The sequence below is a fragment of the Larimichthys crocea genome, chromosome III (genome assembly GCF_000972845.2).
Source record: "Larimichthys crocea isolate SSNF chromosome III, L_crocea_2.0, whole genome shotgun sequence".
Lineage (NCBI taxonomy): Eukaryota > Metazoa > Chordata > Actinopteri > Sciaenidae > Larimichthys > Larimichthys crocea.
This window is the reverse complement of record NC_040013.1, coordinates 24,811,160-24,825,842: the sequence shown is the minus strand read 5'-3', so window position 1 is coordinate 24,825,842 and position 14,683 is coordinate 24,811,160. Positions and strand designations below refer to the sequence as shown.

General features: G+C 44.2%; 1 protein-coding gene across 2 annotated transcripts in view; it reads right to left on the bottom strand.

Annotated features, from left to right (window-relative positions):
• meis1b (Meis homeobox 1 b) overlaps positions 1–14,683 on the bottom strand; it is a 145,054-nt gene that overhangs the window by 67,195 nt on the left and 63,176 nt on the right. The window contains exons 1-6 of one of the 2 annotated variants that reach the window (XM_010745799.3): positions 11,358–12,085; positions 9,481–9,701; positions 8,201–8,342; positions 7,792–7,842; positions 7,190–7,240; positions 5,791–5,937 (exon numbers count right to left, since the gene is read on the bottom strand). In XM_010745799.3, the coding sequence (XP_010744101.3) occupies positions 5,791–5,937; positions 7,190–7,240; positions 7,792–7,842; positions 8,201–8,342; positions 9,481–9,701; positions 11,358–11,369 (624 nt within the window). In that variant the 5' untranslated portion in view covers positions 11,370–12,085. Of the gene's footprint in view, positions 1–5,790; positions 5,938–7,189; positions 7,241–7,791; positions 7,843–8,200; positions 8,343–9,480; positions 9,702–11,357; positions 12,086–14,683 lie in introns of those variants that run through there. The other variant, XM_027277424.1, reaches the window with a different exon arrangement.

Genomic DNA, 14,683 nt, shown 5'->3' with positions numbered 1-14,683 from the left:
AAGTTTGGAGAAATCTGCGAGAAAATGCCATGTGTTGCTGCGGCGGGGTGTGATGACTGCGGACACGTTCTCCCACTCAGCCGCTCGGAACGCCGCCGTGGAAGCTGGTATAGTGAAAAGGGAAGGGAGGGAGGGAGGGGGGGGCTGAAAGGCCGGCTATTGTAAACTCTTGTTTACTTTGCTTTCCACTGTGACTAGATAAAGCAGGATCTGCCTCTCTGATAACCGGCCAGGCAAGTGCTCGCCCAACTACCTCCGCTCTCTCTCTCTCTGTCTCTCTCTCTCTCTCTCTCTCTCCTCCCCTCTGCTGCAATATTAGTGCTTGCAAAGTGAAAAGAGGGGCTGATAATGGTATGCGTGGTGCAAAAAAAAAAAAAAGAAAGTGGAGGGTGAGAGGCAAAGAACCCCCCCCCTCCTGCCTCGTTCCTTCCCTCTCTCCCCATTCTGTTCTGCACCCCCCCCTCTCCTCCCTTTTTCCTCCCTAACTCTTCACAATAGACAAAAGAAAGAAGAAATAACCTTATAATTGCTGAAGGGGGGTGAGGGAGAAAACTGGATTTGGTCTCTTGAGTGAGTAAAGTATGCTATGTTGAAATAGCCGTCAGGTACTCTTCTTTTTTTTTTTTTTTTTTTTTAAACCGGTGGGTTAACCTCGTGGAGAGACAACCAAAGATAATTACACGTTTGAGATAATTACCAGAGCTTTCAAAGTCCATTTAGATGACACTCGCAGAAAACTGACAAAGTGATTTTCTTTCTTTCTCTCTTTCTTTCTTTCTTTCTTTCTTTCTTTCTTTCTTTCTTTCTTTCTTTCTCTCTCTCTCTCTGTGGCCTCTTCCACTCCGGCTCTCGCTTGTTTACTCTCTGCGAGCTGAGATCCAAACACAAACATGAAGTGGAGCTCTTCCCCTCCGTGCTATCTAACCCCAAACAAAGCAGATTCCCCCCCACCCATCTCCCTTTTTTTTTTCCTCCTTCAGCTGTGAATGAAAAGGCGGTGCGTAATTTCTTAATGACATGTTTTTGCTGTGGTTTCTTCGTTAGCCTTAGCCTATAGCTCCGTGCTGCTGTGGGATGTTCTCGGGGTTGGAAACCCTTGGAGACGGGGCTGTTTGTGACGGTGGCCATTGTCGGAGACTCGCAGGGGGTTAAGGGGAGGCGGTGGCGGTGGGGGGGTGGTGGAGAGGAACTTTCCATTAGCTAAGTACACATGTGTTAAGCCAGGTTATTGTTTACTTAGCCAAAGAAACCGCAGCAGGCCTCGGGGACAGACATGGCCGCCCATCATAAGTAACACGAGACACAAGCCAAGAACTTTTATTTGCAATTGGGATTTTGTGGCTATCACAACAAGAGTATGGAGAGAGGCTGCGCTGAGCAACCAGTTTCCAAGCAATACTGCACCATTTAAAAACAACTAATAAATCAACTGAAAAACAAAAACAATAAAAAAGAAAAGAAAGAAAAGAAAGAAATGCACAGCGGAGGTCTGAAACTATATGAAAGTATAGAAGAAGCTCCCGGGCTTTGAAGTCAACACTGGCCTTGATTTGCTTAATCAGAATCACCCCTACTTGCTATTCCACCACAATAATGAAGAGGCTAAGAAACACACGAGTCACGTGGTCGCCTCTTTGTATCACTTGTTGAATCCTTAACAGCCGCCCCGCATTCACTCCCCCGGTGGAAGAAGAAGAAGAAGAAGGAGGAGAAAAAAAAAGGGGGGGAGTTCAGGGGAGGGGATGGAGGAGGAGGAGGAGGGAGGCGAGTGGGGGTCAAACCTCTCCTCTGTTCAACTACAAAAGCTGCTATTACCAACAATCACCACGATGATTCAAAAGTTTGTATGAGGATCAGCGGCGTGCCACTGTAGGAGAGAGAGAGTGTGTGTGTGTGTGTGTGTGTGTGTGTGTGTGTTAAGTCGTGTGTAACTCGATCCATACTTCAACGAGAAGCGGATAGATTAGCGATAGCGGTGTACTGATTAGGAAAATAGTGGCTGACCCCAGCGGTCAGGGTTTCCATTGAGTTAGGAGGGGATGGTGGGGGGGGCCACAGGGGTCACTCTTTGACCGCCAGAGTTACCTAAACCAACACTGCTGGGTCTCACTGACCTGGAAACCAGCACTTGTATGGCATAACAGTGCCAATTGTTGGGGGGCGGAGGACGGGGGGGAGAAAGAAAGATACCGCGATAGCACTATCAAGAGTAAATTCTTACACAGTGACCACAACACTGAAGCTCACACAGGCCCGGGGTTTGTTTAGGAAAGATTGTGCCGGGAACATAAAGTAGACAGCAACAGATCCCAAACGTATAGATGTTTGTTTCAGATTGTCAGGCTGTATTTCACATTCTTTTTACGTGATCTCACCAGAGAAAACAAAATAACACACGTCTCCAGTGTAAAAATACCTCTCCACTAAAATTAACCCAACAAATCAAACTGCTGAGCATTCATAATCATCCAAGACTCTCCCACAAAAAGGGCAGGCGGAGAATTTTTTTTTTTTAAGGGAAAATTTCAATTATTTCCAGCCCCACTTCAAGCCTGCATGGCTCAATCAAGTAGAGGAGCTCTTGAGACTTGGAGTGAGTCCTCAGCACTATTAGTAGTTGTTCTGCTCTACAGAGGAGAGCCCGGGCCCTCGGAGTTCATTAGCAAATTGCTGCACCCCTCCCTGTGCTCTCTGTGCAATTAAAGGCAACTGTGCAAATGACGTACGGGCGTGCGTGGAAATACCTCCCCGCTTTCTGTGACGGCTGAGGAGAGAACATGTGTGGAACCAGGCGAATCAGCAGAGCGACCGCTGCCACATTTCCGCAACAACAAGAAGCACAGAGACAAGAGCCATGTTCAAAGTGGACACAAGGCTTTCCACATTAAAAGACGGCTGCAGAATTTACTTTATTGTCTCTTTTTATGTGTATTACAGCCGAGCTCGGAGCATATGTATAACGAGGCCGACTGGAAATGTGAAGAAATAAAGCAAAAGGTGGTGGGGAAGCTCTCCAGGGAGCGGCAGGGAAAGGGTTAAGAAAGTCCAACTGGTGCTAACCAGTCACTCCACTCACATAGCACCTGAGGGGGGTGCTGCATTTATCAGGCCAGCCTGAACACACACACACACACACATGCACACAAACACACATAGAAAGACATACACATATATATGCATGCACTTGTAGATAGATGCATGCACAGAGCTTGTGCACACTCACACACACACCCACACACACACACACACACACAGGAGGGTGAGCCCAAACTGGCTGGGCTGCATTCACAAGCCAGCGCAGAGCCTCTCTGACTTTTTCACCTCTCAGCTATGCTCTGCTTTCTTTTGAAAGGGGCGCTCAGTTGTCGCTCCGTACTCGCCCTGCACTGCACTGCACTGCACTGCACAGGCAAGGCTGACAAAACAAACGTAAAGACATGTAAAGAATATTCAGAAAATGATTGTTATGACGCAAGGGTGCATAATGCAGCAAGAAAGTCAGAGCTGTTGGATTGTTGAGTTTAATAAATTCAAAGTATTTTTTTTTTTGCCTCTGACATTTTTTTTTCTTTCCTCCTCTGCTACAGTCGCCTCACTGGAATAAATTGGTTTATGAATAAATGAGCCTGCTTTTCTCCGTCTTGTTAACATTGTTCTTTTGTGCAAATTCTCAGCATTTTTTTTCCAGTCCACTTCAACTTTATGCCCGAGGGCATATATTAAAAATACATATGGAAAGAGATAATGCACACACAACGCAAATTCGTTAAGGATGTCACTGCCTAACAACCGCAGATAAGATGTCACACAAAAATAGCCCCTGCACAAAACTCCCATCCAAAAAAAAAAAAAAAAAAACATATATTCAGACGCGAGTAAGTTATGAAGTGCACTGCCATTAGATTGACAATGTAAGTATTCAGCAGTGAGAGGCATGCACTCCTCTGCCTGTTTGGATATGCCCTTCTACACACAGCCTGCTGCTGTGGACAGTCTCCATACTGGAACATCAAGCCCATCCCTCAGTGTTACACATCTGTCAAAAAGTTTCCCCCCCCTGTGTTTTTAATGCTGAAACTATGCCTGCAGGTCATTTATATTATTCTGTCATATCAGTGTAAACACAAGCTTATGTGGTTATGCCCTGAATTGGCTATATGTAGGGGAGCATCATTATATTAAAATAGGCCATGTCTTCATCTTACAGTCAATTAAAGATCTGCATCAGTGCCCCAAGCACAACATAATTTTCCTCTTATACCTAGAAACCCAGGGGTTTTAACAGACTCTATTTCCATATCTGTATACCATAAAGCTTCATTCCATGTCCTGACCTGTCTATATCCATCTAGATATATATTTTAAAAAAAAAACTTTTGACAACTAAATCCCAAGAGGATCCAACAAGCCCCTTCAAAGAGACACTTAAATGCACAAGTGGCGTCTGTGTTATTTAATTCTGTTTCTGGATTAAATGAAAAGATTATCTTCCGGGTGTCTTTTCTCATTTCCATAATCAGGCCATAAGGGGTCGGGGAGGGGGATATGCAAGGGAGTGCATGTGCGGCGGGGGGGGGGTCTTTCCAATCGGGCCTCCAAGTCCGCTCCCAGTCCTGCCATTCAGCACAGAACATAAAAGCCGGTGGCTGCCTCTCTCTCTCTCTCTCTCTCCTCTACTCAGACCAGCCACTCAACCATATGGAAGTCCGCGGATTTAAATTATTTAGCCTAATCGCTTCATTACTTTTTATGTCGGACTATCCAACTAATCCCTTTAATTTGGACACTTGAGTTCTTTTCCCTGGGTCGGCATCCACATAGGTTCTACAGCCGCTAAAAAAAAAAAAAAAAAAAAAAAAAAAAAAAAAAAAAACTCTGGGATAGTTTGAACGTGGTCTCATAGCCCGCAAGCCCTGTCTCCCGCACAAATGACTCCAGCTATTAATGGCCGAAAATCCAGATTTGCATAATTCTAATCATTGGTTGCTGTTATCATTATTTAACGGCAGTGTATGGACCATTAGGGTCATGCCTGTGCGCACACTACAATGTCCCCGGAGTGCCAACAGTCAGTGGAGCACATAATGAAGGGCTGTGGTTATCTCTGATATCGGCACAAAAGGAAACACTCCCTAATCTACCTTTAATACGCGCTGCTTCTATAGACTGAAATAAAATGAAATAAATAAATAAAACTCCTTATTGGTGCTGAATCTGTGCGCTCTGAGCGAAATAAAGGAGGAGGAGGAGAGGAGGGGTCTCGATAAGCAATGTGCACTCATGTCTAAGGAAAAATACTGACAAGACGCGTAATGAACCGTGAACTCCACAGTGGAGAGAGAAACCAAGGCACCTTAAACCACAGTCTGCAGCCCCCATACTGCTGCGCTCTCCTGGGCTAGAGAGACGAGCTGATAACGTTTGGTTTGGGTTCAAAAAAATTAAAAAGAGAGAGAGAGAGAGAGAGGAGGGAAAATGGAGAGAGGCACTAAATTAAAATCGACATGAAACAGGTCAAGTTTATGGCGATAGCTTTTTCGAGCTAATCTTCCCAGGTCGGTTCCGGGTTCAAGTCTTAATGGGCCAATAATAGCAACATTATTCAGAAAATTTTTCATTCCGATGGATGGAATGTAAAACGGCCTTAATCATATGCAAATAACAGCGCAGCGGAGTAGTGACCCAGAATAGCTGAATAGCCAGCAGGAGAACACACACACACACACACACACACACTGAGAGAGAGAAAGGGAGGAAGGAAGGGAGGGAGGGAGGGAGAGAGAGATGTACCTGATCAAGGGCCACCGATGATCTTGTGATTTCCTCGCTGTCTGATTTGGACCCGCCCTCTCTGTCGTCTATGACCAAGTCGATGGGCATCTTGCCTTTCAAGCAGCTGATGTACCGGTGACAGAAATTATCACACAGCTCGTGTACCTTCACAAAGAGAGGGAGAGAGTGTGTGTGAAGGGAGGCAGAGGCGTCACACACACACACACACACACACACACACACACACACACACATTTACCCCCAAAAGGGACATCATCACACAGGAGTGACATGTGGAACCACAACACCGCTCCAACACACACACACACACACACACACACACACACACACACACACACACACACACACACACACACACTCGACAGATTGTGACATGCAAAAAGATCAATTTTTTTTTATCACAGCACAGTTTGAACGTCATGAATAAATTATCACAAACTTTAATTCTAGTTATTATTTTAATTAAAACTTTTAATGTTTTTTTTTACTTAAAACATTTAAAAAAACTGAATTAGGATCATTTTTTTACTTAAAACATTTAAAAAAACTGAATTAGGATCACTTTGCGTGTGTCCAGTCTCCGTGCCGTGCCGTGCCGTGCCGTGGTGGCAGTGCGCTCCATCCGGACAGTGACCATAACTTTATTTTTTTTATTTTATTTTTTTCTCCCTCTGCACAAAATAGAGATATCGTCGAAAATTGACAGTGACAAGAGGGCTCAGGGGCTACGACGCACTCAACACCCGTGTTAAATTCATCATCGGTGCCCCGGGTAGTGGCCATTAGAGGAGGGTGACCCGCTTGACTGACGTTTAAGGTAAACTGGTTCATTCGGGCTACTTGTTACATTATCACAGAGCACTGCGTCTGCAGCCTCGTTCACACGCTTTGCTTTAGAGTTCTGCAGAGTTTCAGAATCTGACGAGTTTGCATGATCTGAAAAACTTTTTTAACAGCTTTCGTGATGTTTCATAACCTTTCAAGTTTGGGTTAAAGTTGACAGCACAGTCCATCTGATGCGAAGACAAATCAGAGTTTTACACCCACCACTCCCCGCCTGCCCACAGATGGCTGCCTGAGGCCTTTTGCCCTCCACAAAGAATCATTTCTAATAAAAACCCCGCAAAGTTCGCCTTTATGTTTCACCTTGCATGCAATTTCTGCCAGCATTAAACTTCATTAAAACACGCGGGGGGAGATTTTGGGCACAGAGATATCCGTTCCAGTTGTAACAGCTTGCGTCGTGATTAAACGCGGAAGAGAAATGGCCCCATGATTGATTTTGACGCTAATTATAACCGACTAGCAAAAATACTTTTTTTTTTTTTTTTGCAAATACAGCCCATAGGTCTGAAGAGGCACACTGGACAGAAAAAAAGACGAGAGAGAATATTACCTTCTCCAGCTCCAGAAGATGAAATCGTAAAACTTGAATGGCTTGAATCATCTGAAAAATTAAAATAACAATAAAAAAATGAGCTGCTCAACATCTCTTGATATTAAACAGGCACGTTTTTCTCAATACAAGAAACTGCAGACGAGCAAAAATATTCATGTGAATGGATTTTATGTGGAACTGATATTAAACTTGGACGTTATTGCAATATGGAGAGCAGGCGCACGGCGCAGCCTTGGCGCAGCAATAAGCCTCAGAGTCAGAGATCTATTAGCCACCAACTAGTCGTGAGGAGGGAAAGAAACGCTGCTCTCACATCACATCCAAAGTACCAAACTGCACAAAGTGGAAAGCATGAATAGAATAACTTTTCCAGGCAGAGTTCAAAGGTTTGTGACAGCTGTCTAACAGCGAGCCCTTCATCTACAGATACAACCGGGGGCCATCATGATATCAAACAGCCTAAAAAGAGGAACACAACCTCTAATCCTGCTTTAACTTCTCAGCGCCACATGGCTCCCTGACACATGTGTTCAGCCCGCCAGTAAACATGCAAACAACAGCTGCTTTATGGAAAATAAAAAACATAAAAAGAATCTTACCAGGTTATCCAATTCTGGATTCGATGAAAATAAAGGTTTTTCTGCCCGAATCTAAAAGCAAAAGAAGATGTTCATAAAATATGAGAATATAAAATATAATCAAGTTATAGATTAAATAAAGTCCTGACGTGGTGATGTGTTAATTCTAACTTTACGCACAGCAAAACACTCTTTATGAAATTAACACTTTTTAAAAAAAATGTTATTTATTAATGAGTGGTTTTATTCTTTCACTGCAGACTTAACTTGAACAGTCAGAGCTCCACATTTAAAAAAAAAAAAAAAAAAAGCCTGCAGGTGAAGAGCTCGACCAGCTCGAGCATGGTGAAGAGCTCGACCAGCTCGAGCATGCAAGGAAGAAAAAAAAACAGAGAGAAGAGAAGAGAGAAAAAAGTCAAACTTTCCTGACCTGTTTTGCAAACACTGCTATGTCTTCATTGAAAGATTCCGATGAACAGACGTCTCCTCCTGCCACCCCGGGCTCTCTGGGGGTGCAAGTCGCTAATTCACATTTCTCAAAAATCAGTGCAAGCAAGGGGAACAGGGGGTGCCTGCATGGGAACACACACAATAGGCAAAATGTCACCAGAGAGAACAGCGCCGGGGTCAAGACTACTCCAGGCTAGATTTAGCCAAGCCATGCTACTCTTCAACAACTCGCCCATGGGGACTTGCTGCTGCAGCCCCCATGCTATTATATTATGCACAGGCTCGGAGAAAGGCTGCAAACAGCGGGCAGACTCTGTGATTAAATCTAGGTGCGCCTAATGGCATAAAAGCTTTAGAGTCAGTCAAACTATTTCTTGCACTGTTTGGATCCCATGGCGTGTGTGTGTGTGTGTTAAGCGAAATCCTCTGAAGCTGTAGGCGACTAAATGTGCGCATTTGATGCTTATTTATGGCTGAAGTCATCAGAGTAAATATGTCCAGGCTGCTGGTGTGTGTTGAAAGTTGGGTCACTCCTTCCCCTTCGCGTGTTTAGTCACCGTGAAAACACAAAGCTTGGATTTTTGCTCTTTTTTTTAATTAACTGTTGTAAATTAATAAATGACGTGCATACGTGGGATTTCCTTCAAACATGATATATTTTTTTAATTTGCTGGGCACATTACTCACAATTAATTAAAATGGTTATAAAAGAGATGTGGTAATTATTTTGCTCATAATAAACGATGGAACGTATGTTACATTTTCTTTAAAAAAATAAAAAAAGAAGAATATTAGAAATACTAATTACAGTGGACTTTGTCTCATTATCATTCTTAAGAGTAATTAATTTGCTCAGTGAAATACTAAAACAGCGGGACGTCCGTGAGATGGCCTCAATAAGTAAACTACAGAATTCTTCTCGCTCTTTGTGTTTGTTCACTTGTTCACCAGCAGAAACTCTCAGAAATATGATTCACTTTAAAAAAAAAGTAGAAAAATCCGAATTGAGCAAACATAAAAAACAGGGGGCTGCCTGTCGCTCTCTTCCCCAGCGCCTCTGCAGCAGTTTGGGCTCCAGTGTCTTCACCGAGACGCACGGCCGTCCCCGGGCATTGAGAGCCGGTGTTTTTTTCCCTGCTACGGCACTGACTTTACACCCACCAGCCCACCCCGACTGCCCCCTCCAGGCCTGGATGCACGCCTGCCCGCCAGAGAGTGAGTTTTTTTCCCCCCTCAGCGGATCCGAGTGCTTCCACCTACCCGTATATAGCGTCTTTATCTCTCTTGAGAGCGTCGTTAACAGAGGAGCCCATACTGGGAGGCATGGTGTTGGTGTGGGCGGTGTGCGGGTACTGGTGCGAGTGCAGCTGGGGCCCGTGGTTGAGGTGCACCGCCTGCATGGACCGGGCGCCGTGCGGATCTCCGTACATGGTGGTCGGGATGCCCACCCCGTCCATCCCGTAGTGGGGTAAGTCTTCGTACTGCACACAACAAACACGCGGGGCCACAGTGAATATACATGCACAAGAATATGTCAAACTCTGGGTGAAACTTTGCCATAAAAGCACAAGTCAGGCATGGGTTGTAAAAGTTATTCAAAGCAGGAGAAGTGAGAGCTGAAGTTTTGGTTTTAGTCTAAAAAGGTGAAGTTAAAACCTGCAAAACAGTTTCATTAATTTCCTAAATGTTTGTCATGTTTGGAGCAGTGTCTTCCGTAACACTGACTGACTAGTTCTGTTCACACTGACCTCTGTGGCTCACTTGTCAATAAAATAAATGTGAATTATTGAATATGTTCAAAATTATTGGGTGCACACACACAAAAAAAAGCCAAACTTACAGCAGCAGCATGGCTCGGTTATTATTATTATTATTATCATTAACAGACACTAATTAGGTTTTCTTCTGCTGTTCTTGTGTTTTCACCGTGTGCAACGACAAAAGTCTCCAACTTGTTACTTGCACTGTTTTCCACTTTTAAAGGCTCATAATTGTGCAGCATGTTTAGCAGTCTGTGATTAGTGCGTGCAGCAAGTAAAAGCGTGTGTTTCTTTTTTTCAGTGTTAACCTGGAGCTGGATATTCAAAACTTTTCCACGTGTCAGTTTTGACTTTAATAATGTAGTGTCGTCTTTACGCTGGTGTTTGGTAGTTAGTGAACACACTCCTGCTGCTGCTGCTGGTGTGTGTGTGTGTGTGTGTGTGCAAACGTAGAAATGTTGGTTCAAGTGTGCCATGGCAGAAAATTCTCTTTATTCGAGGTTTGCCTCTTTAACTGATTAAAAAAAGAGCTTTGAATTATTGATTACGCTTTCTGGAAGTGACAAACAAAGTGCCAGGAGAAGAGTAAAAAAAAAAAAAAGCATTATCACTTAAAGCCTGAATGCAAAGAGGTGCAAAGCCCAGCGTGCTGCAGCTCCACTGCCACACTAAAGCAGCTCTAACATCTCTCTGCTTTTACACTGTTTTACTCTCCGTGTGAAGATCCCAGCCGCTGTTCTTGAAACAGTCCTGGAGTGTATGAATCAAAGCGTTTGTCATCACCTCATTACTAAAAAAGAAAAACTGCCTCCCTGGCATTATGCTAATATTACATGTTTTGGCACATTTTGTGAGTGATGGAGCAGCAGTGACGGTGAAATCACCATTTTTTTTTTTTATTTAATTTTTTTTTTGGGTCCCCGTTTTGTTCAGAAATACTCCAACTCGGATATGAAATCTGTCTGAGGAGAAATGTGGAGATTTGTTTTGCCTCTATGCCCTCCCTCCCTCTCCCTCCTTCTCTCTCTCTCTTCCCCCCTTCTTATTTCGCTTCCAGTAACTGGCCTGTCATAACTAATCTAAAAAACATAGCCGATGTGAGATATGATCACGCTTCCAATGTCCCTCAGTGGGCCGGTTTGTGGAGCAAAAAAAAAAACCGAGTGCGGCCGTGCGTAATACCAAAAAAAAGACGCCAAAAAAATGAGATTGTGTCTCCATGTGTCAAGGGAAGACGAGCGAAACTTTCGCCGCGAGTGTGTGTGTCCGAGCGGGTATGTGTGTCATTAAGCCACGTTACAGTGCAGGATTGCATTCAAGCAGAGCAGACTTAGAGAAACTTTTTTTTTTTTTTTTAGGGGGGATTGCCCTACGTACCCGTTGCGCCATAACCCTCCTGACTCCCTGGTCGTCCTTTCAGTTTAGATAAATCCCCTCTGAGGCCAGGGTGGAGACGAAATGAAGAAAGAAAATCCAAATAAATGGGAAGATGTTTCAGCCAAAATCCCGTATGCCTTTTTTGTTGTTCCACGGAACGGTGAAGCCAGCCCCCGCTTTCTGCGCAAGTTTAGCCCAGGCGCGGCGAATAGGTCCTCGGCTATCCTCGGGGCAGCGGCGCCAGGCTCCTTTTCCCAAAAAACCAGGATGAAAATAAAATAGCCCCTCAAACAAAACTGGCGACTCTCATGGCTTTCTGCCACTCCGCCTGTCAGTCAAAAAACGCGAGGGCTTGTCAAAAGTACCGGATGAATGATGGTCCGACGCGCGTCTCCACGGGATCGGCACCACCTAAATGTTAATGGTCACAATCACAGTTAAAAAATGAAGCAGCTCTCCTCTCGTTTTCTTTGATCACTCTCGGCTCCCGGCTTGATTTTCTTATGCAAAAGCGTCTAGAGGAGATCAAGAGGAGGTGGGGTGATAATTCTGGCTTAGGCTTTTCTTAAAGGAGCCACGATCGATGCTGAGCGTGTGTGCGTATTTGTGTGTCTGTGTGTGTGTGTGTGTGCGAGCGAGCGAGTGAGTGCGTGTGTATGCATGAGCCGCCTGCCCCGTTTGTGTACAATGGATGTGTGTGTTGAGCTGAGGAGGAGCGGAGGATCTGGACCAGACTGCTGAAACCCGGAAGTAGTGGTGGCCATAACAGGTCGCGTCTTACACAACGCACCGGGCTGCAGCAAGTCGTGCGGAGAGGAGGGGGGGTGGGAGGAGACCCTGCGAGCCCCGGCGAGCCCGAGCAAAGCCGCACCGCGAAGCTGGAACAACACGGGGGATAAAACACAGAACATCCAGCGTCATACACTGACTTTACGCTTCAGTCTGGAACGCGTTTTTTAAAAAACAGTGGAGCGTCTGAAGCATCCAAGCTTCTCTGCTTGTAAACACTTTATTAACCTGCTCATTGAAGCACCTTTCAACTCTGATGTGAGAGATTGTCAGGTACGTTATGGAAAAAGAAAAAAGAAAAGGTCTGAGCTGCAGCTTCAGTTTGGTGACTTTTATAATCACTGATTTATTTAACCAAAAGATTTGTTTAACCCGGTTCATTATGGGTTTAGTTCCACACTCAGGGTTCAGCTCCTGGTAGCCTGTCAACATCATGTCTGCGTGATGTTCAGTGCAGCTCGTGGCCAAACATCCAGTCCTGCAGGTTTTGCGACTCCTGTAGATCCTGATCAACTCCTATACCGTCCCGTGTTTGTATTAATGTACACGGGGCGTCATCATGGAGGCGTAAAGTTACAGAAAAGTGTCATATCCAGATAAATAGAGCCATACATTCAACTTTATGCAAGTTATCTTGCAGTGTTGTTCATAATTAATGTTGAGATTTGATTGTTTTCTGTGCGTAATTAGTCTCCACATCTGGACACGTTTTTTAAAAAATCGGTGTTTTTTAAACGTTGCAGCAGCTTCTCGGTGCATCTTTTACGTCTGAATAACAGTTCACATATCCGTCCGTCCCTCTCCCCCTCAGCAGCGCTTGAATGGGTCGCTCCAGTCTGCCCGGGTTGTCCAATGGCAGAGGGGCTCAGGGATAGGAGCCCCCTATTGGCTCCCCACATGATCGATCCGGGGCTGATTGATCGGTTTTAGGCCACATTTGCGAGGAGTTGCAAAACAAAACATGGTCAGTGAATAGAAAACACACACTTTGCGTTTTCTGTCCCGTTTCTACAGGCTGGAAATTCACCAAAACACTGAATATTTGACCAAGACATCCTCACACTGTCTCTCTCTCACACACACACACACACACACACACCAGTCTTCACATCTCTGACTTAATTACTTACTCCTAAACGCGCTCACACTTTGACTAAACTTCACCAAACCAAACAGAGCCACACTCGAGGCGTTGCCAACTTCTCTTGCTCTCAGAAGAAGTTCTGAAATGCAGCTTCAGCCTCTTCATAACGAGCCGCTCAGACGGGAGATTGTAAAAAAGTTTGGTCAAATATTGATGAACTTTGATTTATGGAGGAGGAAACTTGGATTCTCGAGTAATTTCAAGAAAACTAATGATATAATTCAGTAACGTGTGGATGTAAATTAACTAAATAGTTTGAATTTACTACGTCATCTGGTTATATCTGATTCCTCGCCGGGTTATAAAAAGTCTCCAAAACCTTATTTCATTTCGTCTATCAAGGTTTTTTTTAATTAAGAAGTTTAACTACATCCAAATCTACATGAAATATTTATGATATATTTCATGGCATATGAAGTAATATAATAACGGGATAAGTTACATGGACAGTAGTTTGAAGGGAAGAGTCACGCGTAAAAGGATTTGCAGAAATTAAAACAGACTTTTGTTTATTTCTGATCACAGACTGGAGCTTTTATTCATTTCTCAGCCCATCACACATGAACGCAGAGCGAGGGAAAGATCCACATTATCTTCTGATTATGCTCATAAGGTGCTGCTGGTCGGTGACAGTCTGCTTCAAGTTCTTTTTTCTTTTTTCCCCCCCCTCACCCGTGCAGCGCGTCCAGTCATCGATCATCTGCCCCCGGTGCCAGAAACGGTGTCATAACATGATAATGCGGCTTCACACATTCGACGGTGATTCCTGTGGTTAAAAACCAGACCGGTGGGATCCGATGGGACAAATTTCCAGGCATGAAATGACTGTCAAAGCCCTCACGCAGTCCCGTCCGGCGAGGCTCCGGGGCGCAGACAGCAGAGAAGCCACGGAGCCGCGCAGGACGCACGGACTTTTACGCACCGAGATACCGGATCAAATAATAAACTGCTTTGACTTGTGCGCGTCGATTTTGATAAATCAATTATTTATTGGTAAGTAGAAAGCTCTCATACTCTTATCTCTCCTTTATTATTATTATTATTATTAATTGACGTCATATTAAATAATTAAAACGCTTCCTGTCGCTGAAGTTATTTTTTTAAAGAAAGGACAAGCCGCGTTTTAAATCCACTTTCACTTAAATTTGTGGGTTTAGTCGAACGCAAACAGGATTATACAGCTCACTAAACCACAAGGCACACTACATTTTAGAGGGTCATTGAGAAAAAGAAAAAAAAAAGCAAAGCTAAATTAACATGAAAGGAGAAGCACATCAGCGCCTGACCACTGTAAAATAACTACAATGGCATTATAAAGCAATTAAGCTACTTCAATTAGCGTCTATAAAAGCAAAGTGCAGCTCCACTTTCTCTCCTGGAGTTGTTCTTTCGT